This window comes from Labrus bergylta, chromosome 17 (genome assembly GCF_963930695.1).
Source record: "Labrus bergylta chromosome 17, fLabBer1.1, whole genome shotgun sequence".
NCBI classification, from domain to species: domain Eukaryota; kingdom Metazoa; phylum Chordata; class Actinopteri; order Labriformes; family Labridae; genus Labrus; species Labrus bergylta.
Genome location: NC_089211.1, coordinates 1,567,360 through 1,593,056, shown reverse-complemented (window position 1 = coordinate 1,593,056; position 25,697 = coordinate 1,567,360). Strand labels below are relative to the sequence as shown.

Sequence of the window (25,697 nt, the reverse complement as noted above, 5' to 3'; positions counted from 1 at the left end):
GTTCTATTCACATTAACTTCTCTAATTTCCTCTCATGCATTTAATTCTGGCCACAACTGTACTTAAAAAATGTATACTATACTACTATACTATACTATATACTACTATTTTCGGTTTGGTAAAAATTGCAGTCATATCTGTGTATGCTGTCTATTAATGCAATAATGACACTGCTAAAGTATTTATAGGCTAAGTATAAGTGCAATGATGTCTGTCATTTAGAAGACATTGCATGTATTAGGCTCAGTTTATTATTGTAAATGTTTTCCTTCTGCCTTCTTCTCCACTCAAGCGAGAATCCCCTGGCATCTCTTAGCAATTTGGTCCATATACTTAAAACTCTAACAAGGCTGCATCCTCCACTTTGGGTTAATAGTGAGCAAAAATATGTAAAGCTTGCTGTCTTACATAAAGCATGAGAGGTGAATATATTTAACTCAGCGATTTGCCTGTTGCAGCTCTGGATGACCAGGACAGTGCTGTGGATGACCGGGATAGCGACTATCGTAGTGAGACGAGTAACAGTCTGCCCCCACGTTACCACACAACTGCTCAGCCCAACTCGTCCATGCACCAGTATCCCATGGGGCCTAGGCAGCAGCACCACCCAGACTCCTGCACAGACTCTGTCCACAGTTTAGACCTGGACTTCAGGGACCAGAGAGGAAACAGGTACACAACATATCCACAGTCACCCATACACTTATTCACTCGCTCAGTCCCACTACCCAATAACTCTAGATGGAACACTCACTTTGTCTCAAACGCAAGAAGTGTACTCTGAAAGCAGTGGACTGATCATTGACAAAACGTTAACCAAAAGTTTCAGAATGTATGCATAAAAAAGGGTTTGTTTCCCAGCATTGTGTAATTTATAAAACATAGCACATAACTGTAGTCTCAAAAATGACCAGAGTTGAATCAATGCCTCAACAAAAGTCAGCAAAAACTGAACTTAACAAGCTCAATGAAGGTAAATAACAAAGGAAAAAGCCTTCAATGTTATTTCCATATCTCACCAGTTTGGGTTTTACTTGCTTACTCAAAAGTCACTTGTGTTTTTCTCTCTTTTTTCTGTGTTTTTCAATTTCTCTCTCCCTCTGAAATGTGTTGTCAGTGACATCCATTTGAGATTTAGACTGGCAGAAGCAGTCTCAATTTTCGTGCTTCCTTTTTGTGTTCCAATAGTTTCAATAACCAAGAAGGTCAACTTCTTGAGCAAGCTTTAATTTCTGCCGTGGTGGAAAGGTCTTCTGCTGTTTAAATACTGTTTACTATCCCACACCCTTTACTCTCAGCCAAAGCACTGAAGTATATTCAGCTCTTGTCAGCTTTCTTTTTTTAATTGCCAGTGGACTGTTAAAGAATACTGTTTACTGGTAAGACTGCTTGAAATGTGCCTGTAAGGGCTGTTGAAGAGTTGGTCCTAGTAATTTTGCAGCACATAAAAAAAAAAAAGGGTTTACAGCTCTGGGAAGATCTTTGTACATACTTCTGTTTGTCTTGAGGGATTGCTGTGCTGGTTAAATTCCTGATAGACAAGGCTATTTTCTTGGTTTAGCTTCATCCCAGAGAAATTCCCTCCGTCACACATCATGGGAGTGAGTTGTTGACGGTCTGACATGTAGTTCTTTGGTGATTATGATATGTTTCTCTATACACCATATGGTGGCAATGTTGCTTGCACTTCTAATGAATATTGCTGGTTGAGAGAGACTTGAAGTGAAGATAGGAATGACAGTTGTTGGGATTTACAGAAATATAAATTCACAGAGGCACATATAGGAGCAAATGTAGTTTAGCAGTTGCATACACATACATTTGTTAACCTTGCACATGTATCATTTGTCATAATACTTTTCTTCATTTTTTCTTGTTTGTTTGCTTCTTTTTTTCTGTCTCTGTTTCCTTTCCCATCCTATTTTTACTCCTGTTTATCTTAACCTAAATTAGATCATTAAACCATAAAGGAAGGGTCAGAATTATACCTGTAGATTCTGGCATGGGGGTTGAAGATTGGGAAAACAAATACAAAGGGCAGTGCAAGCCGCAGCTGAGTGACTTCTTAGATGAAGAAGAAGACAATGTTATCCTTCGAATGGGAAGACCTTACCCTGAGCCATCACACATCAATCAAAATACTCAACGTAGTGGTTTTCTGCCTGCCACATACCCTGAAGGTTATGACACTATTGATCGGCGGAGAAAGAAAAAGATAAGGGACCCGGGAGGGTTGCTCGGTCCAAACAAAATGAGAGAAGAGGCTTTACCTTCTAACGTTGCACTGCCCCGTGAGAAGAGAGGGGAGCTGTTCATGCGACAGGTTGCAGAGATGCAGGAAGAGGAGGAGCGTCTGAGTTCATGCCTCAGGCCATACAAGAATGGGCTCCTCTACAAGACAAGGATGTGGGCTAAGAATGAGCTGAACAGCACTTTGGAAAATTATGTGGCATACAAGAAAGAGCAAGATGCTAGAATGAGGGACAGGTTTGATTTTGATTTAGAGAATTCTGATGATATGCACTTCCCTATAGGAGCAGAGGAGGATATTGATGATTTTGCCTTTAAACCGATTGATTTCCAACCAGAGAATGCAAGACATTACAAAGATAAGTACTTATATTCATACGAGGGTCACATGGAAAATTCTCAAGGTCTCAGAGAGAAGAAGTGTGGTAAAGCTAAGATTGGTGGTTGGGCTTCAGAGGCAATGCTGTCTCCTGTAGAAGAACCCAGTGATGAATACGTAGACCCTATGGATGAGCTTCAGTGTCTTGTTGAAACAGTCTCTGAATACCTTGCTGAAAAAGAAGAGGAGATAAGCAAGTATGGCTCCCTTCCTAAATCAAGCAAATCTAGGCTATCTTCTCAAGGTAGCATTAGAACTGATTCTTTTGGAGAGGACCATAATAGTTTAAAAGATCCAAGACGAGATACCCAATCACACACTCCATCTGACCAGACTAATCCAGTGAAGAATGCCATGAGCTCACTATTTTCTTCTTTCACTAACAAAGTTGGAGGAGGCCTGAAACAGCCTGTCCAGAGTCCGCAAGCACCATCTGCCCAACCTCCACAAACTGGACTTACAAAAATATTTTCCTTTATTCCTAAATCAAATAGCACAGCTCCTGTAGCTGTTGTATCTCCAGTAGAACCTTCTCCTGAAAAGTCATTCAGTTCTGTGCCACGTCAGCCATCAAATGATGCCAAGACACAAGGTCATTATCAAGGAACAAAAGCTCCCATGGGGAGTCAGACTCAAACAAGTAAAAATGACTATGTACCTGAATTTGCTTCAAAATCTCAAAGTACTCCAGGAAATGCAGTCTTGGGGAAATTTAATCCTTTAAAGCTATTTTCTGCAGGTGATAATGGAAACTCGGCAGAGTACAAACAGGAAACAGAGTCTGCAAATACTCAAAGCCTAACACACTGGGACGACAAATGTACAAATCAAGGTAAACAGTTTGTAGCAGCAGTTGACAATAGAAAATCAGAAAAGCTAAGATTTTCATCACAAGAGAAACATTTTGGACAAAAACAAGATGAAAACACATATGAACGACAAAAACATCAAAATTACAAACAGGGAACTGGACCTGTTCAGGGACCAGCAAGGACACCAGGCCTAACACAGTCAACCAATCCTGGATTCATCAGTTCATTAAATTCATTAATCACTCCTGCTGTTCCTGTGCTACCTCACAGAGCTCCACCTATGGCAGTTTATCCAGTGTTCAGATCAACTGGTGAACCTCGACTGGAGAAACCAGTTGAGGACCCATCATTGAGTAGTAAGTTTAAACTGCCTTTCCTATCTTCTGAAAATGTCTCCACACAACAACATCCCAAAGCAGAAGGAGGAATGCTGTCTGGCTTTTTAAAGTTTGCATCCAGTGAAGATGTTAGTGCCACAATGAACACACAAAATGTTGGGCAATCATATCATGGTTCAACTTTGACAGCCTCTGCCAGCTTAACACAAGAAAACTCAGAGAAAGGATGGTTGTCAAGCATATTTAACCCTACCTCTGTTCCCTCTGGTTCAAATCCAATTTTAACCAATATTCAGCAATCTCAGAACAGCACAGTGCCATCTTGCTCACTTTCACAACATGCAACAAATCAGAAACCACCAGCAGCCCTTCATGGGATGCAGCATCAAGCTCCTAATCAGACTGAATCACAAAGTTTTTTGACAGGTATTTTTAAAAGAGGCTCTGCTGAGGATATCTCACATTCAGGCTCAAATCAGCCCAAGCAAGGAGGACTGCTATCTGGACTGTTTAATTTAGGCTCCACCAGTGACCTAAAAGGGAGTTCGCCACAGCAGGTATTCAATAACAATCAATCACAGAGGAGCAGCCCCTCACAGTTTCATCATCAACCTTCCCCACAACAACGTTCATCAGCTTCACAGGCTGGGGGGCTAATGAAGTATTCATCAACAGAAGATATACCATGTAACACACAGCTTTCTGAAGCTGAAAAGCAAAGGAACATTGCTGACAATTACTCTGATCATCAGCAGGCCTCTGATGAAACTCAAAAACAACCTCAGAAAAAGGGGCTGTTGTCAGGCTTGCTAAAGTTTACATCATCTGAGAATATATCAAGCGCACAAACAGGTGATCACCAACAAAGCAGTCTTCAAAGTAACTTAAAAGATTTCAACCAACAGAATACTCCAAACCAAGGGCCTCATCTTAGGAACACAGCATTGAGTCAGCAAGTTGTCCAGCAGGAGACGAGTAAACCAGGCTTTACCCGTCAACAAACGGTTCCACTCCAGCAACCACCAGCCCAGCAAGGTACTCTTTTATCTGGCCTTTTTAAATTTGCTTCAGCAGACAACATAAACACACAAAAACAGCCAACGGCTCAGTTGCATGCAGTTACTCCAAGCAAATCAAGTTATGAGCAAGCAAGAAACAACCCATCATCCTTCCAAAATCAACCACAAAATAGCTCAGGACAAAGAACAAGTCATGGCCTTCTCTCTGGACTATTCAAATCCTCCTCAGAAAATGTGGCCCAACAACAAATGCCCATAATCATCCATGAGACACAACAAGACAAAGTGCAAAGTGGCCACAATAATGCAACACAGTCAGAAACCGCAAGTGCTGGAGTTCTCTCAGGATTATTTAACAAGTTAACAAGATCGTCTGAAAACATTGATACAAGTAGCCAGCCATTGACAGGACAATTACTGCATCAAAATGCCAAAAATACAGTCACAACAAAGACCCCACTTCAAACAAAGTTGCACACTAGTGTAACCCAACAGCCACAAGAACATGCAGTGAAAGAGAAAATTCTTCCACAAACTGCCAAGCAAGGATTTTTATCTGAACTGTTCAGTAAAAATGTTACAGAGAATCCTTCTAATCATAAACAGGGCCGGTTGTCAGGTCAGAATGCAGAACAAGAGTTGCCCTCAACTAGGTTGACAAAAGGCACAGTGAGTGTTTCCACTGACCTTCAGGGTGGCAGCTGTCAAAGACATCCACCTATTTCTCTCAATTCAGGACAGAGCAGACATGCTTTAATCAGTGCACCTGCTTCAATTGATGCTGAGAGTTTAGACCTAAGAACATCAGCTACTTTTGCAAGATCACTTCAGACTCAGGCATCAAACTCATCAATAAGCACTGGCAATTTATCACAGTTATATTATACAGGCTCACTTCAGCCAGTTCGCCCAATGGCTTATAGTACAGGAAACATTCATTCACTTTTACAAAACAATACAATGAACACTCCGCCATGTTTTGACAGAAGCAATTCCTCTATTTATGGTGCTACCAGGCAAAGTCTACACGAAGGTCAGTTTTCTCCTAATAGAATAAGTCCTACTTACGATGAAAATCAGTGGATCCGTGAAAGTACTCTATGGCAGCATTTTCAGAATGAGTTCCTGAATTATCAATTCCAGGGAGATGATCAAATGTATAGGAAGAGAAGTGAAAGTGGATTAATACAGGCTTCTGGTCTTCAGTACAGGTCCGCAGATATATATCAGCCATTTGAGTCCTCTATGCCATGGCAAAATGTTGTTTGTCCCCAAGAGCAAATTGGACATTACCAGTTAGATGGCTCAAGGAATGAGAATTCTTATCCCAGGAGAAAATTATGGAACAGCTATGAAGACTTGGGAAACATGGAATATTTCCCCACTGTAGAGGGTGTGTTGAACCTAACTACCAAACAGACTAATGCAAAGTTTGGGAAATGCCACTCATTTAGTGATGGTAGTACTTACAGCTTGAATGGAGTTTCATATCATGAAGGCTATTACGAGGAGACTGCGCCAAGCTTATCATATTCAGCTAACTGGCAATATGACGTGGATAATGCAGCCCGACAAAGTTTTCATACTGATGGCATGATTCATCAGAGTCGGTTAAATTTGAATAGACCAATAGATTCAAACTGTCCTCCAGGTGCCAAGGTGGAGATGGAAGACTCCCAGTACCTCGAAGACACAGAATGGTATCAGCAATGGCTTTCACTTTTGGAGCAAGGAATGTGGTGGCCAGCAGAAGACGGTGACTGTGGCTATTTTGTTTACACAGATCATGAGTATATTTATGCCTTGCTTACAGATGCTGCAGGGGAATACGTGTATGCATGTACCCCTGAGGGGGAGTCCTGGGAAAATGCCCCAAAATTAGATAGTTTTCCCAGTGCTTGGCTGCAAAATGAAATGGTTTGTGTCTGTGGTTTTAAAATACCCCTATATAATGAGGATGAGCTTCTTTGGTTACCTGGACAGGAGCATAATGATTGTCAACTTTTAAATGCCCCCCTAGATCTGTCTGCTGCCTATAGGAAAGGAAATCAGATCATGAATTTAAATCTGGAGCAGTTCTCTGAAATGTTTGAAAATTCATTTCTGTCACAAGGGCAACAGGGTCTTGATTTTGCGTCTTATAGGTTAAACAAAGTTAGGATGGATCCAAGACAGCAGAGTTATGTCTACGAAGACCAATATGAAGATGTTATTGATCTTTCTTGTCACAATAGAGACCACATTGGTCCCTTCTGGAATAACCGGGAAATGAAGGCATTTCTTGCTCAAAAGGTTGCTGTTTCTCTGAACACTACTCCTACTGCAACTTCAAATCAGCAGTTACTTTACAACTGTTACCAACCATGCCAACGGCGTCGCTCATCCTCTGGGGTTACAGTAAAGCATGTAGACGATGTATTAGAGGAAGAATGGAGGAAGAGAGTGTCTCCGGGAGAAGAAAAACCCAATATTAAAGTCAAAAAGATTTCTTCTCTCATATCCTCTTTTGTTGGTAAAGTACCACAGGTGGAAACAAACAAAACTGGCATATCCTCCAATGACCAAGCTCCAGACAAAAATTCAAAAAACATTCTTTCATCAGGTTTCCAAAGTCTAAAGTCAAAGATCATTAAAGAAGATCCTATTGCTGTTGTGACTCCAGAACCAGAAATTGCTAAAAACACAATTCAAAGGCCCATTACGACACAAGGGAGAATCTTGCCCACAGTACCAACAACTGCTCAAGTGACTCATCCCCCAATACAATCACATACAACTTCACCGAAACCAAGACTTTCACGTCAAGCTACCATGGTACAACAAGCAACTCCACCACCGCAGCCAGATGTTACAGCACCTCTAGGATCAAAAGAATGTCTTGTTAAACCAGAATCTTCAGGACATATTAAATCTGATAAGCCACTGGAAACACCAGTGGAGAAATCATCTGAACAACCACAGGCAGGCTTTATGAACTTTCTCAAATCTGCAGTTAGAATAGAAGAACCAAAATCAGATCTACAGAAATGTTTCCAGACATCCACTAATCAGCCCAGCAAAACTGGGAGCACAGCTTCCTTACAAGACAGTGCTCCTACGGATAAAGAGCCTGTCGGAGTCTCAAATCTCTTTGGATCAATTAGCAGCCTATTTAACACTGACCCCTCTCCATCTCAAAAACAGCAAATAAAACCTAGTGTTACAGATGGTTCACTGTCATCAGCACCTAAACCCAAGGGTATACAAAGACAACAAACAATGGATCAAAGTGGTAACTCTAGGCCCGCACAGGGCCTACCCCCTGGAAAAAGTATATCTCAACCATTGTCTCAAAACTCTTCCAAAGGCCCAGCTACAAGCCAATCAGAAACTGTGACACTTACAGGACAGTCAAAACAAGAATCTGGAACTAAACCATCTGGTGGACTGTTTGGATTTTCTATTGGTGAGATGCTGACAGGATCAACAGCAGCTGCCCATTCTGTACCTACATTTCAAACACCCGAATCAACCCCAGCTCCTCAAGAAGAATCACTTGGAAAGAGTATATTATCAATATTTAGTGGGCCAAATCCCCAGCAAGCTTCCCCTAAAACTGGGCCCTTGCCTCAAACATATCCAACAAGTGCTCCCCAACCTCCTCAACAGGAATCACTTGGTAAAAGTTTATTATCCATGTTTGGAGGATCAAGTCCTCAGCAGCCTCCTCCTCAGACCAAGCCTTCTGCTGAGGTACCACAACAGAAACCTGTTCCTCCTAAAGATCCCCCAAATACAGGATTCCTTTCGATGTTTGGTGGTCCTAGCCCCCAACAGTCTCAAGCAGGGTCATTCTTAGGGGGTATTTTGCCTGGGTCATCAAGTTCAACAGAGAGCCCAATGAAGGGGCTTTTGTCCATGTTTAGTGACTCCAGTACTTCACAACCTCAGCCACCAATATCATCATCTAACCAACGTGTAGCACAATCACAAAATCAACAGCAAAAGTACCCTCAGACACAATCTAAACCACAAGTACAGCCTCAACCACCAGGGCAGCAAGCCCCCTCTGTTCTTGGGGGAATATTTGGTGGCTTGTCTACCACTAGTGAAAGTCCAGGAAAAGCTTTGTTCTCAATGTTTAGTGGGCCCAGTACTCCTGAAACACCAGGAGCTAGTGAATGTAAAAATGTGCCCTCGTCTGCAGGAGCTACAGCACCCAATGAACCTGCAAAGGGTATACTTTCTGTTTTTAATGATGTTGTGTCCCCTCCACAACCACAAACTCCAAATGCATCATCTGCTACTACTACCATAGACCTGACTATTACTGATGCACAAAAAAGTCCTTCCCAAATGCCATCTGATTCTGATAGTAATGTCCCCACAGCTGCAGCAACCAGTGAAATATCAAGTGACGTTCAAGATATAAAATTGACTGATACTACTATAGATACTAAAGAAAGTACCACAATTAAAGGCACTGATATTGCATCTATGAAACCAAATACAGAATGTGTCACTGTACTAAAGGAAACAAGCACAGAAGGCACATCTCAGGACCCTGCTCACTCTAAAGAATCAACAGCTTCAGCAATTTTGTCTATGATCAGTGGATCAAGCTCACAGAATTCATCCACGCAATCTGTATTTACTTCAGATAGTCCAGGAAAAAGTTTACTTTCATTATTTTCTGGGCCCAGCACTGTAGGTCCTTCACCTACAGGGTCTACAACTGTATCATCAAGTCCCAAGGACCAACCAGCAAAAGGTTTATTTTCTGTGTTTGGAGGTTCTTCCCCTCAGCCCTCTTCACAGCCTGGAGGTTCTCTTTTGGGGACAATGTTTGGTGGTCCATCACCTCAAACAGCTTCTCAAACAGGAGGATCAGTACTAGGTGGTTTATTTGGAGGGTCTACTCCTCAGGCTGCTCCTCAATCTCCTCAGGTTTGCCCCACAAAGATTGGAAGCCCTTCTCCCCAGACAGCAGGACCTCAGACAGGAACATCCCTACTTGGAGGCTTATTTGGGGGATCTGCTCCCCAGGCTGCTGGATCTCAAAGTGGTGGGTCTATTTTAGGTGGGATATTTGGAGGATCAGCTAATTCAATTTCAGGACCTAAGTCAAGTGGATCCTTTGGTGGAATGTTTGGTGGGTCTGCCAACCAGACTTCTTCATCCCCAAACAGTAACTCTATATTGGGAGGTATTTTGGGGGAAACATTGTCTCAAACAACTACTGCTGGTTCACCTCTTCCGGGAGATATTGTTCCTCCAAATCCACCCACAACAACCAATGCAACTGTGCCAAAGTGTAATGATGAAAGGAAAACAGCAGCTATTACCAACACTTCATTAGTTGAAACTGATCAAACAAAACAGTGTGATGACAGTAAAACTGATACAGTGGTAGCTGGGACATCTGAAATTGATACTACTACTAAAATCAAGGAGCTGGCAGAAACACTGCAGAGACCTGATGGTGCAGTTCAGGGTCTTGGGGAAATTCTACCCAGAAGTGACAACATCATTGAAGAAGTTTGTTGCCAAGATGCAGAAAAGCCAGTTTTGTTAGCTAATAATATTATGTCTAAAGACTCTGAAATATCGGAGGAAGCACAACAACCTGCAACACCAGAAATTCTGAGTAGTCAGTTGAATCAAGATACCATACTGCCTAAAGTTGAAGATCAAATACGGATCACACTGTCAACAACAGCTGTGGACCAGGAGCAGGAAAAGCCTCCACAGTCAGATAAATCTTTCAGTGAATCATCAGCAGAAACAGTTACAGGCTTTATGTCCTCTCTTTTTAAACCGACAGTTGCACCAATTGAGGTTTCGCAGCAGCAGAACTCACCAGCATCCCAAGCTTCTACTGCGCAGGCTGCAGCATCATTATTAGGAGGTATTTTTGGAGGATCAAATACAGAGACAGCAGCTCCCCAGACAGGGGTGTCGTTACTGGGAGGTTTATTCAAGGGGTCTGCTCCTCAGTCTGTTTCTCAAACAACTCCACCCACAAGTGGAGGGTCAATATTAGGCGGGATGTTTGGAGGAGGGCCTACCGCCAAACCAGGTCCCCAAACTGGTGGATCTTTACTAGGTGGTATGTTTGGGGGATCTGCAGCAACAGCACAGCCTGGTGGTTCTTTGCTTGGAGGAATGTTTGGAGGGGTCCCTGCTCAGACTGCAGGAACACAGACTGGAGCATCAATACTTGGGGGCATAGGAGGATCTTTATTTGGGAGTATGGGACAACCACCCAAGTCATTTGAACCAGTGCCACCTGAGCCCAGACCAACAACATGCACTGCTCAGCAGTCAAGGGTTAAGAATGAAAGTGTGCCACCAAAAAGACCTCCACCTAGCATAGAGAGTAGTCCAAATACAATTGTGGACACCCTAGCAGATAATAATAAAGTCATATCTGAAATCCAAACTTGCAGTAGTGCTCTGGAATCAGAGGCAGCTTGTACACAAATGTCTGCTGTAACAAAGACTTCAATAAGTCCTGCATTTGAAATAACAAATCAAGTGGATAATACTGAAAAAGACAAGTCTGCTGTTGATTTAGAGATGATACATCAGATACATGAAAAGCCCCTAGTCATTGAAGGAGAGCCTCAGAGTAAAGACAAATCAGTCCCACCTGATACTGGTGCTGAAAATATGAATACATCTCCTCCAGTTAATCAGTTGCCAAACAATGAAGATCAAACTCAAGTCAAGTCTCTGTTTGGTTTTATATCGACACAGAGTGATGCAGGAAAATCTCTTGGATCACTGTTTTCACCAACAATACCATCAGGTGCTCAAGCAGAAGGAGGCAGTGGTTTGTTTTTGGGATTAAAAACCCTTTCTGGGAGCCTGTTTCAAGAGGAAAAGCCTGTTGCAGGGAAACAAGAGCAGCCCACAACTTCATTATTTGGGACTAAAATAAGTTTTCCTTGGCAGGCAGAGCCACCCAAGCCTCTAGGTGTCCAAGTGATAACATCTCAACCAAAAACGAGCAAGCCTACAAGTGTTGAAACACATACTGTAAAAAAGAGTGCAACACCTGATCCCCCAATAAATGAATCGGTAGGTTCTACTGATGGTAAAACAAACCCCCAGATTTGCATTTCCACTCCTGAAGTAGATCCTTCAGCATCCTTGGTCCCAAAGGAGGAGGAAAGGCTTGTAGAAACATACCCTTCTGCAGGTCCTACCTCTGGAGTGCAGCTGGACAACCAGGCCAAGAAGGATCTATTGAATGCCAAAAGGCTAGTAGAACCATAATAAATGGCATTCCCCCATACCATTTATGATGCATTGACATGACAAAACATGTTTTCCCTGTCCAGCTCCGCGATTCATCCTCACTAGTTTTATTTCGTATTTAGTTGAACATTTGTATGTCTGTGGAAGTGTGTATTCTTGGAGGAGTTTTTGTGTGTAGTCTCTGTAAAATTGTCCATGAACCCAAATTCTTAAAAAGTTAGGATGTTGTTTAAAACTAAAATAATCACAGAATTCAAACATTTGATGTTCCAAACATTGAAACTCTATATTTAATTGGAAGTAGCACAAAGACAACATATCAAATGTTTAAACTTAGCAATTTTTCTATTTTAGAAAAATTAAATGACTATTTTTAAAATTTTGCCATCAACACCTTTTAGCAAAGTTGGCCCATGGTCTTGCTTACTACCCTGTTGCATTCCCTCTTCTTTTAACAAGATTTTATGAGTTTGGGAACTAAGGAGATTAGTTCCTCGAAATTTTGAAAATTAATTGTTTACCATTCATGCTTGATGTAGGATTTCAGCTATTCAGTAGTTCAGGATTTCTTTTGCTGTATTTTATGCTTTAAAACGATTCAAACATTTCCAATGGGGGGGACAAGTCGGAACTGGAGGAGGCCAGTTTATCAATTGAACAATTCGACTGTAGAGCCACACTGCTGTGATTGGTGCAGAATGTGGTTTGGCATTGTCTTGCTTGAATAGGAAGGATCTTCCCTGAAAAAGAAGTCGTTCATTTGGCAGCATATCTTGCTTCAAACCAAACATTAATGGAGTCTTCACAAATGTGATAGTTACCCAGGTCTGATAATAAGCCTTTTTCTGAAAGGTGTTGCTGGCAAATTTTTTTTTTTTTTTATATATATATATATATATATATATATATATATATATGTCATTTTGCTATCATAGTGAAATTTCTCAGTTTCAACATTTCATCACATTCTGTATTTATTTTCATTTTACACAAAATTCCAACTTTTAAGAAATAGGGTTTGCAATTTCATAACAGAATTCCAAGACAAGTTTACATATTTCTAATACCATAAGAATTTTCAAGTGAATTTAACTAGCCAGACAGTATTATTGAATTGATATAATTTATTCAGCTATATTTGCTATTTTTGAGTGAAAACACATTATTTAAGATCAGATATATAAACTTGATATATGGGCGTTATGAATTATGTAAATGTTGTTTGAGCATGGAATTCTGAGGAGTGTTGTATTTTATTTTAGATGATGGATTTTTTTTAATGACTTTTTATCTATTTACTTAAATTTTGTATATACATATCCTAACTATTTAACCAAAAAATGTAAACCTTTTAATGCTTTTTCTAAATATTTAATTTGTTTTACATTTATAAAAAGTAAAATTTCCCAACACCCAAGTCAACTCAGTATATTAACCATTGTAGCCTGTATGCTTAAATTAAATGGTTGACAATAGAATATGCTGATGTAATTGTGTGCATAATAATGACTACAGTAGCAGTTACAATGGATTTAAACCTCGCACCACAAGATAGACCAGACCCTTATGTGATCTTTACATTTTCATTGTTTTTACAACATGCATCAGCCTCCCGGCAAGGTTGGGTGTCTTTTTAGGGAATGATGTGGTGTGTTCATACTAAAACAACTAATAATTCAAATAGGCTTTTAATACAAGTAGTCATGTCCTTAATAGTTAGTGTAGTATATTTATTTTTCTTAGATCTCTTACTTTTTTTATACAGCCCAAAAACTAGTTATTGAGAGAACCAACCACGAAAATGTTCAGAAGTGCTTTTTGAACCTGATCTTGTCTAAGAAATTGATTCTAACAACTGAATATTTTCCTCATTCCTCTTACACCATTGTAGTCCTGTGGAAAGTAGTCGGTTTGGGTCGTCAGGAAACCTGAGCCAGACCAGTTCCCAGCTTAGTGAGACTGGCCAGGAGAGCACTGGAGGCTCAGAACTGGAGGAGTCCTTCCACTCCTATCACAGTAGTAGCATTCATCCCTCCAACAACGAGCAGCCACGCACCAATGGACATCCTCCCACAAATGGACACTCTTCTGTTAGTGAGAAAGGGATACAGAGGCCGTCCCCCGAAGTAGGGCTGGGCCTGAAAAATGAAACTCTAGAGAGACGGTCTTCTAAAATGAAAAGGTTTGTTTTTTTCTTAATAATATATTTATATATATTTATGTGTATTATATGCATGGAAACTGAACAATTTGTGCCATGTTTTTTTTTTTTATTCATGCAACCTAGGTTCCATGATGATGGCCCTCCACTACCCTTTTCCCCTTCCAGACTGCAGTGGTTGAAGGCCATTAATAAAGTCAGGGTTCAACTAAGGGAGGTAAGAATTGTTGTGCTTTCGTTCCTCCACCAATATCCTGCTCTCTCATCACCTCCCATGTCCAACCCTTCTTCTTCCTGTGTCCTAACTTATTTCATACACATGAAATATTACACATGAATGAACAGAAATGCAATGACACATGCAATTCTTTGAAAATGGTTGAGTTTAACATCTTTCATGTTTAAGATTATGCACCAAAATTGTACACAAAAATACAACTGCATTTTATTGTCCTTCAAAAATGCTTGCACCTCCATCTCTCGTAGTTATTCAGACTTGAAGGTGTGAAATGCGCAGCTATGCCTCAAGCAAATGCTAGATTTTAAGTGCTTCTCAGAATCAGTCTTCATTGCTGTTTTAATCTCTTTTCATGCCACTGCTATGAGACTTGTTTACTCTCTCATAACTCAATCACTCCTCTTCTGAGATGGATCATTTTTATTGTTTCAACATCATCTATGGAGACAGTGTTCTTTCACAAAATGAATGATAAACCATGATATGAAACCAGTGTTGTGTACCAGAATTTGTATCCTTGACATGTCAACAGATTTTGAATGTAATCCTACTTCTAAGTCCCCTCACAAATCTTTAGAGGGCGGTCACAATGATACCATCAGAATCTCTCAGCCCATTGGTGTTCATCCCCTTGATTAGGGTTTTTACGGCAGTAATGGAGTAGCTCGTATATAAGCTACATTAGTATGATTGGTTTGCATGTAGTGGTCGGGTGTGATGGCTGATGATTGTATCAGTATATATACTGAAGTAAGGGTGAAATCTGTCATTTATTACAGGATGAAGAGAAACACTTAGGACACACGACTTAATCATAAGACGACTGTTATGAATAAGAATTGGCCGTTAATCTGTCTAGCAGTGTTACAGTGACTGATACAATAAGTAACCTAGAACTGACATTGTACAACTATCTCCATTGCTTACTAACTAAAAATATTGGATGAACAGAAAGTGGGACTGACTACAGGACCCATTTAAAGTATCAGCCTCAATATATTTGATATGACAGAGCTGCAATCTTTCACTCTCTTCACTCTTTACACCGAGCATGGTAACAAGATAACTTGTGGTTCTGATCACAAATGTTTTCACTTTTTAAAGAATAGAAAGAGAAAAATGCCAAATACCAACAACTGGCAGATGTTTACACAGAAAGGAGTGAAAACAACTGAGAGCTGGCAGTGGTACAGTGTCAGCTTAGCCTCTTGTTGAATGCATTGCTGAGGATAGAAAGAGAGAGAGTGAAGAAAGCATGCAAGAGGGTGGGAGGGAAAGAGGGATTGCTACTTAACCGAAGATGAACTGCTGTATAATCGTGGTCTACCCTTTCGCACTGACCATTCCAGTTGTAGAGGTGAGGGATTCAGCACTTCTGCATTTTTGTTATTTAAAGAAAGAATGACATATGCAGAAATAAACATTTCAAGGTATACATTTTGAAAAAAGATTACTTTTATTTTTTTTATTTTTTTTTTACTATTATTCAAACCTCCATGCAGATTTTATGGATCTTTCCAGATGATACATGCAGATTGTTCTTGATTATATTATTTCTCTACACGGTAAGTCTCACCTTTTAATATAAACATTAACATTAACATTCTGTGCTTTGTTGCATGTAAGTTGGAGTTCGTGTAGACTTTGATTTAATTATGCATGGCATACATTTTTTATACTATATGATGGCTTGTAGTACATTGTAGCTTACATAGTCCATATTTATTTTTGAAGCAGTGAGAAATTGACAAAGCATTTTAACTTTATATTTAAATGGGAGAAATTATCCTCCTAAGTAAAATTCTGCATGCCCTGTTTTTTATTTTGTTGAATTGATTCAACAGTTCATTAGTGATGGGGAACATAGCCTGGATTGTTCTTTTCTGCCTACCAAAGGGTTACATGCACCTTAAGTGCACAATGACTTAACCTCAAGTGAAGGGCTGTGGTATTTGCAGCTATTACTCTCTTGTCTTGAACAGTGACAATAAATACTGTACTCATTCTGTAGTTCTAACGCAGCTCTATATTGAGCTCTACTTTTATACAAATCCTGTTGAGTCGAATTTAAAGTATCCACACAGTAGTGTTATTTTCTGTGTATGTCTAAACCTTTGGGAATCTCAGCAGGACTTGCTTTTGGGAGCAATGGAATAATGTTTTTTTTGTAATTGGATTTTAAATAAGACTTAATAAATCTTGCAAAGTGGTTGACTTCCAGTAGGTCAACTTCCCTTTGTCGTCACTCTATGATTACGCTATGTTACATTTTTGGAGTATTGAATAATCCATATTAGGGGTGGTAATCTCAGGATAACTCACGATAAGATAAGAAAATATATAATAAACATTATATAAATCACACTCACGACGGTAACAAAGAACAGGGATTCTGCGATAAAAGAGACGATAATAATGCAACGTCACAATATGTGATTAACCTCAGTGCACAAAATTCCTAAAAAAAAAATGGTAAAGTGGAGGATTCATGTATTCATTGACTGCAATATGGTGTCAGTTTCAACTCTTTAGACGCTTCATCAGTTAATTTAGTTTTACTGCTGTACGAAATTACCACACTGTCTTATAATTATTCTTTTATCACGCTGTCAACTTAGCTCAATTAACTTCAGTTCAGGTTACCCTCATTCATATCATAAGCGCCACCAAGTGGAGCCATGAACTAGTTATGCAGTAAGTCAAACTGGCTGGGAAATCTGTTTGTAGCGCCATGTTGTATTTGTTTTATTTATTAAATACCAATATTTGGCCACCAGCAATTTGATAATTGTATCACACAAGTCAGGACTACAATATTTTGGCCCACCCCTAATTCCTATAGTGTATATTCTGTAGGTAATGGGTCAGATCTATCAAGCAGTGCAGCTGGCATGGTTGTGAAAGAATGGCATAGCCTCAGAGGAGACAAATGACATGTCATCTAATTACAGAGTTGCTTTTCCAAGACATCCTAATTCAGGATCTAAGCAGCTGCATAATGTTCACTTTGCAAGTTCTGACTCTTACTGAAAGGATAGACAGACAGATAGATAGATAGATAGATAGATAGATAGATAGATAGATATTTAAATCAATGTTTGGATATTTAACTGCTTCATAAACAAAATATCTCATTGTCCAGTTTTATCCTGACAGTCAATATGAAGACACTCAGTGATTTTAAGTTTTAAATATTGGCTAAAGGGAGTTGCAGTTGCTGTGGCTTGGCTAAGTGTAGGAAATGCTGATAAATAGTGTTTCTTCTCAAGGATGTTCCCAAGAGGACACCTCAGCGGACAGGATGAGCCCTACAAATCAGAGCTTCTTCCACCATCGAGGAGAGGAGACCTGCAGAAGAAAAGATCACAGAGCCCCAACCCTGGGAAACACCTGCACAGGAAGATGCAGAAGCCCCTGCAGAGGACAGAAGATAACTCCCTTCATAAATTTCCAGCAGTGAATTCTGCCTCCAATGCTGACCTAACTCCCAGTTCTGATTGCCAGAATGGTATTAGGGTCGTGGAGGATACTATTCCCAGGCTCATTGAAAGGATCAGAAATGAGGACAGGAAGGAGAAGATGGGGGATGAAGAGGCAGAGCAATGCTCAAGTAACTTAGTGGAACATATCGTAAAAGAGCTGAAAGGCATCAACAAGATCCAGGAGGAAATTTCTGACCTAAGGCAGTATCTAACAACTGTGAAAGGCTCAGTGGATGAAGTATCATGTTGTGTAGATGCAGTACTCAGTGAGATAGGTGATTTGTACGCTGGGGCTTCAACTGCATCTCATTCTAGTCCTGTTCCTGAAACACCCTGCATCAGGGATGGAAGCCTGGGTAGGCTGAATGCCATCACATCTCAAGGGAGAGGCACCAGTCCAGTGTTGAATTACACTGATAGTGGAAAAGATTCAACATGTATACCATCTCACAAAACAACCAAACCATGGCATTTAAATAGTGAACAGCAACAGCAAATGGATCTAAGACAGAACTCAGAGAAGAATTCAAATATGCTTCTTTTTGTCCCTTCCAAGCCTGATTTCTGTTGCCTAGAACTTCATCATGGCCATGACTACCAGAGCACAAGCTCTTTGTCATCATGTCTCAGTTCCAACTATCCTGAAGCAGGTATTATGTCTAGTGACACAGAATATGCAACGTGGCCTTCTATTCATATGCACCAGAGTAGAAGTGGAGAAGGGGTGTGGAGTGAGGAGGACATCTGCTCTTGTGCAAACAGTCAAGATGAGTTGGAAAATTGTCCCGGTGTTTGGGACAGGTGCACTACTGAGGAGACGCAAAGCAGCACACCTGGTCATTCTTCACACAACAGCTCTGAGCATCTCTCTTTGCTGTTTGGACACCATTTCAGCTATCCTTCAAGTTCTTCCAACATGGTGGACTGGAGGCGCCCCAGACCGCAAACTGATGTAGAAAACTTAGAGTGTGACTGTTCCACAAACTGTCCATACTCACGTAGTTCTGGTTACCACACCATGGATGCTTGTATGAATGAACTTGGTAGTGAGCCCTCCAGGAGTATAAGTTGCTCCACTCTGCTATTGACCGACTGTGATGATGGTTACTTGGAACCACATTCACTGTGCGATGACTGTCCATCATCTGGCGACACCCTTGATCTGGGGTCTGCTGGCAGTTTGGACAGGGAGTGGACAGACCAGAGCATTTCCAGGGACGAAGCAGGAGACTCTCTATCACAGGAGTCATCTGAAATGGATTATTTAAGTACATCGAAAACCTCAAATGTAGCTTTTGATGTAGCTACTTTTAACAATGTTGTGGTCACTTTTAGGTCAGCTTTGAAAGGGGCACTGAAAAAATTGGAAGGATCTCATCCTGATGGTGTGACAGATGATTGTTGCTCTGATGCATCACAACCTTTTGTCAGACAAGCTAGTGAACTGGAGCCAAGCAGTACAGAGTATACAGATCGAGAGGTTAGTGGAACAGACAACCAAACTGCCTGTTGCATTCTTGAGGATGAGACTTCAGTTTGCGTTGGGTCACAGGATAATCTTCCATGTTCCCTTCAAGCATCCCCTCATGAAGCAAGCCACCCTCTTTGCACACTATCTGAGTATCACTCTGTAGAGATTTCACAGGGTAAAGGAGAGAGCCTAACAGATGGGAAGCTGTCTCAGCTTGACTCAACACCAGACCATTGTCCAGCAAAAGAGGGTGTTCGTTCACCGGTTCCTGTGCTCAGTACAGACGATGTGCCATTAAGTCCAATAAGGGAAAACCATGTTCTTGATGAGGTGAATCCAGGAAAGCCTACTGATGCCAGTCACAAAGAGCGTATAGCTAATTTCCAGCGCATTCTGAGGGAAAAGAAGCAAACTCGTCATAGACTGTCCAGATCTGCTCAGGAGTCCCAGGGTTCCCATGGCTCTCAAGGATCTCAGGGATCACAATCTCAAGATGAGTTTATTCCAGGTATTGTCGAGGAAATTTCCTTTGACTTAAATTACTACTTAGTTTATGAAAGGTTTTATAGAACTGAGCAAATCTATGTGTAATAATTATGGAAATTAAATGTATACAGGATTGAGTCAGTTTGTTTGTCTTTTTATTTAATAGTGTCATGAAAATATGCTTAAAGTAGTTTTCTTCACTACAGCTTCTGTAAAATGTAATTTTTAATTGTGTTTAATTTTTCTTTGCAGATTGTGGAAGAGAAGATTATGAGGTTTCATTTATAAAACACTTTTTCTAGTTCACTTGCATTGCAAGTTAGAAAATTCACTCTTTTGTTTTGTATCTGTATAATGTTGGTCCTCCATTGCCACCATGCCTTTCACCTTATGTCTAAAAATTAAGATTTCTGCAACATTTATTTGATCCGATGTATCAACGGCATCATTGCCTGTTTTTCTGATTTGACTCTTCATGTTCTGTAACATCAAAGGGGTTAAACTCAACCATATGTAACTTTCCATTATTTTCTCATTATACATTCAGCTTTTTAAACATCTGCATAATTAGTTCTCAGTCTGTTTGTTGGTCATCAGCTTAATTTCTAACAACTTCCATCTTGTAGGTTCGAGATGACCAACCCAATGCTAGACAAGCCTGGGTCAAACCAGGGTAAGCTGCCCATTGTTTATACCTGTAGTAGTTTTGCATGAATTTGAGAAAGAAGCAAAAATTGACATCTTACATACTAAGATACTTTATAACTGTACTCATGTCATTGTATTTTAAGTACAAAGATAATGTCCTGTTTTACTCTGCTGTGTTATTGAACCTTTTTCTTCATTTATATTTTTATCATTGCTTAGTGGCGGATCTGGTCTGTATGGAATTGACAGCATGCCAGACCTGCGTAAAAAGAAACCTATCGCCTTGGTCAGCGATGTGGTCAGTACTAAACTTTCATTCCTTTGCTGTGTGTACTTTATGCAATATGTCATCCTGTTTGTTTTGTTCTTTGTTTTGTGTGCACATGTTTGTGTTTTTTCTATTTGTGAGACCTTTAAAGGAGTCAAAGTTATTTAACCATTGAGCTGAAGTTGGGATGAGATTGTTATCAACAAATGGAGACGAATATGAAATTAGACTGCTAATATCTCTCTCCCTCCTCTCTTAAACCTGAAACTATTTCCCACAACTCTCTTGAATGCATTCACTCTCCTTGGTCAGGCTATGGTAAGTTTATAGAACCCAGTTGCCACTCCCTTTCCTACCAAAGTTCAAAATATCAAGTAGGACAATTCAAAAAGCAGTGCCTTAAACATATGTCTTAAGCATGTGGATTGAATTGGTCACCAACTTTACATATTTGCATGCTCAATCTTGATCTTGGGTAGCTTTTCTTCCTACTTGATATTATCGTTAAAATAACCTTTGTTATCACTAATCTATTCAAACACCTTTTGGTTTATATTTTTATCCATCTCCTCAGCCATATACTGTATATAATAAAGACCATCACAAGATAAGATGCAATGCTAACAATTAGAGCCCGATCGATTAATTGCCAACCCGATAATATCGGCCGACATTAGCATATCCACTAACTATCGGTAACGGCTACTTTTAGCAGATATGTACCAATATTACTAGATTTATTTACCAGTCAAATAGCCTTTCATTTGAGTTTCATTGTTTAACACTAGCAGTTCATTTTTACCAGCAGAGGGCACTATATGGATTACAACAAGCGTCATCACTCTCCAGTGTCAAGCGGTGATGCGCGTACATGTACAGTTACTTTCCAGTTGAATGACCATCTGTTCTTCATTACATATCTTTTCCACAAGTGTTTGATAACTGCAATTCAGGGCTTAACACAATAATCAGTATATCTGTACCTATATTTATCTGTAAAGATCATAGATATATCTAGGAAAGATATCGGCCAATATATTGATATCTCTTATATTCTCTCCCTAATATCGGCATCAGACCCAAAAATCTCATATCGGTCGGGCCCTACTAACAATCCCACAAAATTAGTGGCTGAGAGTTTGGTTTTTGTTTTATATGATTTATGTTAGTTCAGCTTTTTCCTTTTTAGTAATATGCTCTCTACTACTTCCCTGAGTGTTAACATCCTCATGTGTTTTCAGATAATTTGTTTAGATTTCATCAATGGGGAAAAATGCTACAATAACCCTACTCACCACCCTCACAACCTCTGGGCAACCTTTTAACAATACTGACCATTAATGTAATAGAATAACTTAGAGGTGATCTTGGTTGTGGGTTGTATGTCCATTTATACAATTTTAACTTTCCTTTTGTCACCTGTTGTTCAGTCACTTGTCCAAGCCAGGAAGGCAGGAATCACATCCGCCATGGCTGCACGGTCGTCATTCAAAGACGAGGAGCTGGTGAGCATAACATTGTGAAATTAAATTTACAGTTTTACAAAAAAATATTATTATTTTAAATTGAGTATATTATCCCTTCTGTAGAAAAACCATGTGTACAAGAAGACCCTGCAGGCGCTTATCTACCCTATATCCTGCACTACACCCCATAACTTTGAGGTGTGGACTGCCACCACTCCCACATACTGCTATGAGTGTGAGGGGCTGCTGTGGGGTATAGCCCGCCAAGGCATGCGTTGCTCTGAGTGTGGAGTAAAGTGCCATGAAAAGTGCCAAGAGCTGCTGAATGCTGACTGCCTACAGCGTGAGTACTAATCTTATTAATACTATAAAAACATTCTCACTGTATTTACTATCCATGCACAGTCAAAGCAACCTATGTAAAATGTTTCCTCACACTGAAAAAGTTGAATTAACAAAATGTTAATAGCTTAAGTATGTCATCAAATGCCTTACCAACTAAGAGAAAATACTGTTTTATACCTTTTTGTCAAATGTTTAGGTGCTGCGGAGAAAAGCTCCAAGCATGGAGCTGAAGACCGAACTCAAAATATAATCATGGCAATGAAAGACAGGATGAAGATCAGGGAAAGAAACAAACCAGAAATCTTTGAACTTATTAGAGAAGTGTACGTCATCAGCAAAGCAACCCATGCACAGCAGATGAAGACCATCAAGCAGAGTGTACTGGACGGCACCTCAAAGTGGTCAGCCAAGATCACCATCACAGGTATCCCACCAACGGAAAACTGATTAACCTAAGCACAACCTTACAGTTCTGTCCTGTCAGTCTTATTAGTGTAACATATGATTCTTCTTTTTGTCTTTGTGTCTTCATCATTACAATAGTGGTTTGTGCACAAGGACTTCAGGCAAAGGACAAGACAGGTTCTAGTGATCCTTATGTGACTGTTCAGGTCGGCAAGACCAAGAAGAGAACCAAGACCATTTATGGAAACCTCAATCCTGTCTGGGAGGAGAAGTTCCATTTGTAAGTTTTGCAAATATTTTACCAAAATGTGTGTTTAACCTTCACTAAAAGTTCTTTACCTGTAATGAGCTAAGTAAGTCAATGTGGGCGTTGAGCTCTTTTCACAAAAGTTTCACTATTTGCCATTTGTCTTGTTAATCATAAAAATCTGCCAACTCTTTCTTCTTACAAATTTCTCATATATTAGTCTGTAGTGTTAATGTTTCTTTTTTTTTCATTCTTGTTCTGTACTAGTGAGTGCCACAATTCCTCCGACCGAATTAAGGTGCGTGTGTGGGACGAGGATGATGACATCAAGTCAAGGGTGAAACAGCGTCTGAAGAGGGAATCTGATGATTTCTTGGGCCAAAGTATAATAGAAGTCCGAACACTGAGTGGAGAAATGGACGTCTGGTACAACCTGGGTTAGTACTACTTTTTTTTCTTTTTATGAATAAAGCCCAACTGGTAATAAACTTACAGTCACTAAATCAAACTCAGAATGTGCAGAACTTCTGCAGCTTTTTTTCTGAAGGCAATGATATTTACTGCTGCATACAGTATAACTCTGTCTGGGTTAATTGATGGGAAACACAACCTATTTTATCATCAAGAAAAGTCCAAAATTTAAAAGGTGTTTTTTTCTTGGCATGGGGGGAAATAAGTTCCTCCTTTAAGATTTTCCTCCCCCGCCTGTAAGTGAATAAACTCCAACCATTTAAATTACCGCATTATGTGTTTCTTTTTGTTTTTAAGAGTTCTGTATTTAGTGAGACCAGTCAGTGGTTTGTTTGACCTACATTTCTCATGTGTTGTTTGCACTGTTACATTTTAACACTGGGGATGATTAGCCCTGGGATCCATATTAGCCACCATGAGAACAGTGGCTTTACCCTGAAAAGCTTGTTTATGAAGTCCCTTTGTTGTTGCTGGCAGTTGTTCTCTTTTCCTGGAAATAAAACTTGTTTTCATGGTAATCCTCTGTACTATTCCCCCCCCCCGAGTGTGGAGATATTTAATCAGGGCAGGCCAGAATAGAGACACTTACAAGTACACATAAGCTGATTCATCTGTCCGCTTTTTGTTATTTTCTATAAGCACTTGTTGTAGAGCGTAGATAAAAGTAGCTGGGAGGATAAAGTATACTTCTTTTTGACATTTTTGTCATGCAGATGAACAGTGTTGCATAACTGAATTACTATCTTCCTGTTAGTAGGGTGCTGTGAAAGAGCTTTTATCAAAAGTGAATTGATAGATTTACTCACCCAAGGCATCATCTCATATTGCATGACGTCCATTTCTACTTGATTGAAGTGCACAAATTGACATCACAGTGGCAATAATAAATCTTTAACTTGAACAGTAAGACACTTATACTTAGTATAAATGTGCATATAAATCTGCGGTTGTTTTTTTAAAGACATGAGCAGCTCAATTAAATATCTATTTTAATAATCCATACAGCAAATCTGCGTTGATTAGGTGTCACAAGAATTTGAACCTGATTTATAATCAGTCAAGTGTAATATGCTCCATACCTTAGATCATTATTTTTCTTCTCTATCTCTATCCTGTAGTGCTCCTCCCCTCCTTTCTCTCCCCCTTTCTCCACTTGATGTGTGATTATCAAGTAGCAGCACTCCAGTCGGAAATCGACCGCTCCTCCGACATGTACAAATTACCCCTAATGATGAGCCTGTCAGGGAAAATAGCAGGGGCGCATGGCCAAGCACTCCACCCCCAGAGAAGCTCAAGTGTCTTCTGTGATCAGGGCACAGATCTATACAACCCCCTGCCATTGTCTTCCTCACTATCAGCTGGAGGATTTCTATTAGCATTGGCGGCTCTGAGCTGCTGTCAAGCTGTAGCAACTGAACCACCTACAATAGAACTGCCATGCTAATAGCCTGTAATTATTGTTGTGTTAACAGACCTTGTTACAGGTGTCTCCGTGTCACACATTTGGTTTTGGCATCCCAATCCAGTTATGATTCAAGAGTGTGTGTGCTTGTGTTTGATTACAGAGAAAAGGACGGACAAGTCAGCCGTGTCAGGCGCCATTCGCCTCCAAATCAACGTAGAGATCAAAGGAGAGGAGAAAGTGGCACCATATCATGTGCAGTACACCTGTTTGCATGAGGTATTTGATCCCACAGAAGCCATACAGGATTATGTTATTTTATTTCAGGATCAGAAGTGTAATTAGTTTTAAAAACGATTATGACTGATTATCAATACTATATCACCAAAGGTCTAACTCTTGTACGTTCTATTGGTGTTTACTTTTGACTCATTTGATAATCTGAAATGTTGTTACTACACTTTTTATTTGGAATCTAGTCAGAAAATAGCAAGCACTTGGGCCTCATTGACAAATGATATGAATGATCTTTGTTAAGATTAAAATAGAAAAGAATACTCTTGTAAC

General features: G+C 40.0%; 1 protein-coding gene across 2 annotated transcripts in view; it reads left to right on the top strand.

Annotated features, from left to right (window-relative positions):
• LOC109981673 (protein unc-13 homolog B) overlaps positions 1-25,697 on the top strand; it is a 66,797-nt gene that overhangs the window by 22,787 nt on the left and 18,313 nt on the right. For both annotated transcript variants that reach the window (XM_065965733.1, XM_065965732.1), the window contains exons 8-18: positions 459-672; positions 13,932-14,222; positions 14,328-14,418; positions 20,505-20,551; positions 20,746-20,824; positions 22,225-22,299; positions 22,384-22,603; positions 22,802-23,029; positions 23,149-23,290; positions 23,525-23,694; positions 25,294-25,409. In XM_065965733.1, the coding sequence (XP_065821805.1) occupies positions 459-672; positions 13,932-14,222; positions 14,328-14,418; positions 20,505-20,551; positions 20,746-20,824; positions 22,225-22,299; positions 22,384-22,603; positions 22,802-23,029; positions 23,149-23,290; positions 23,525-23,694; positions 25,294-25,409 (1,673 nt within the window). The remainder of the gene's footprint in view (positions 1-458; positions 673-13,931; positions 14,223-14,327; positions 14,419-20,504; positions 20,552-20,745; positions 20,825-22,224; positions 22,300-22,383; positions 22,604-22,801; positions 23,030-23,148; positions 23,291-23,524; positions 23,695-25,293; positions 25,410-25,697) is intronic.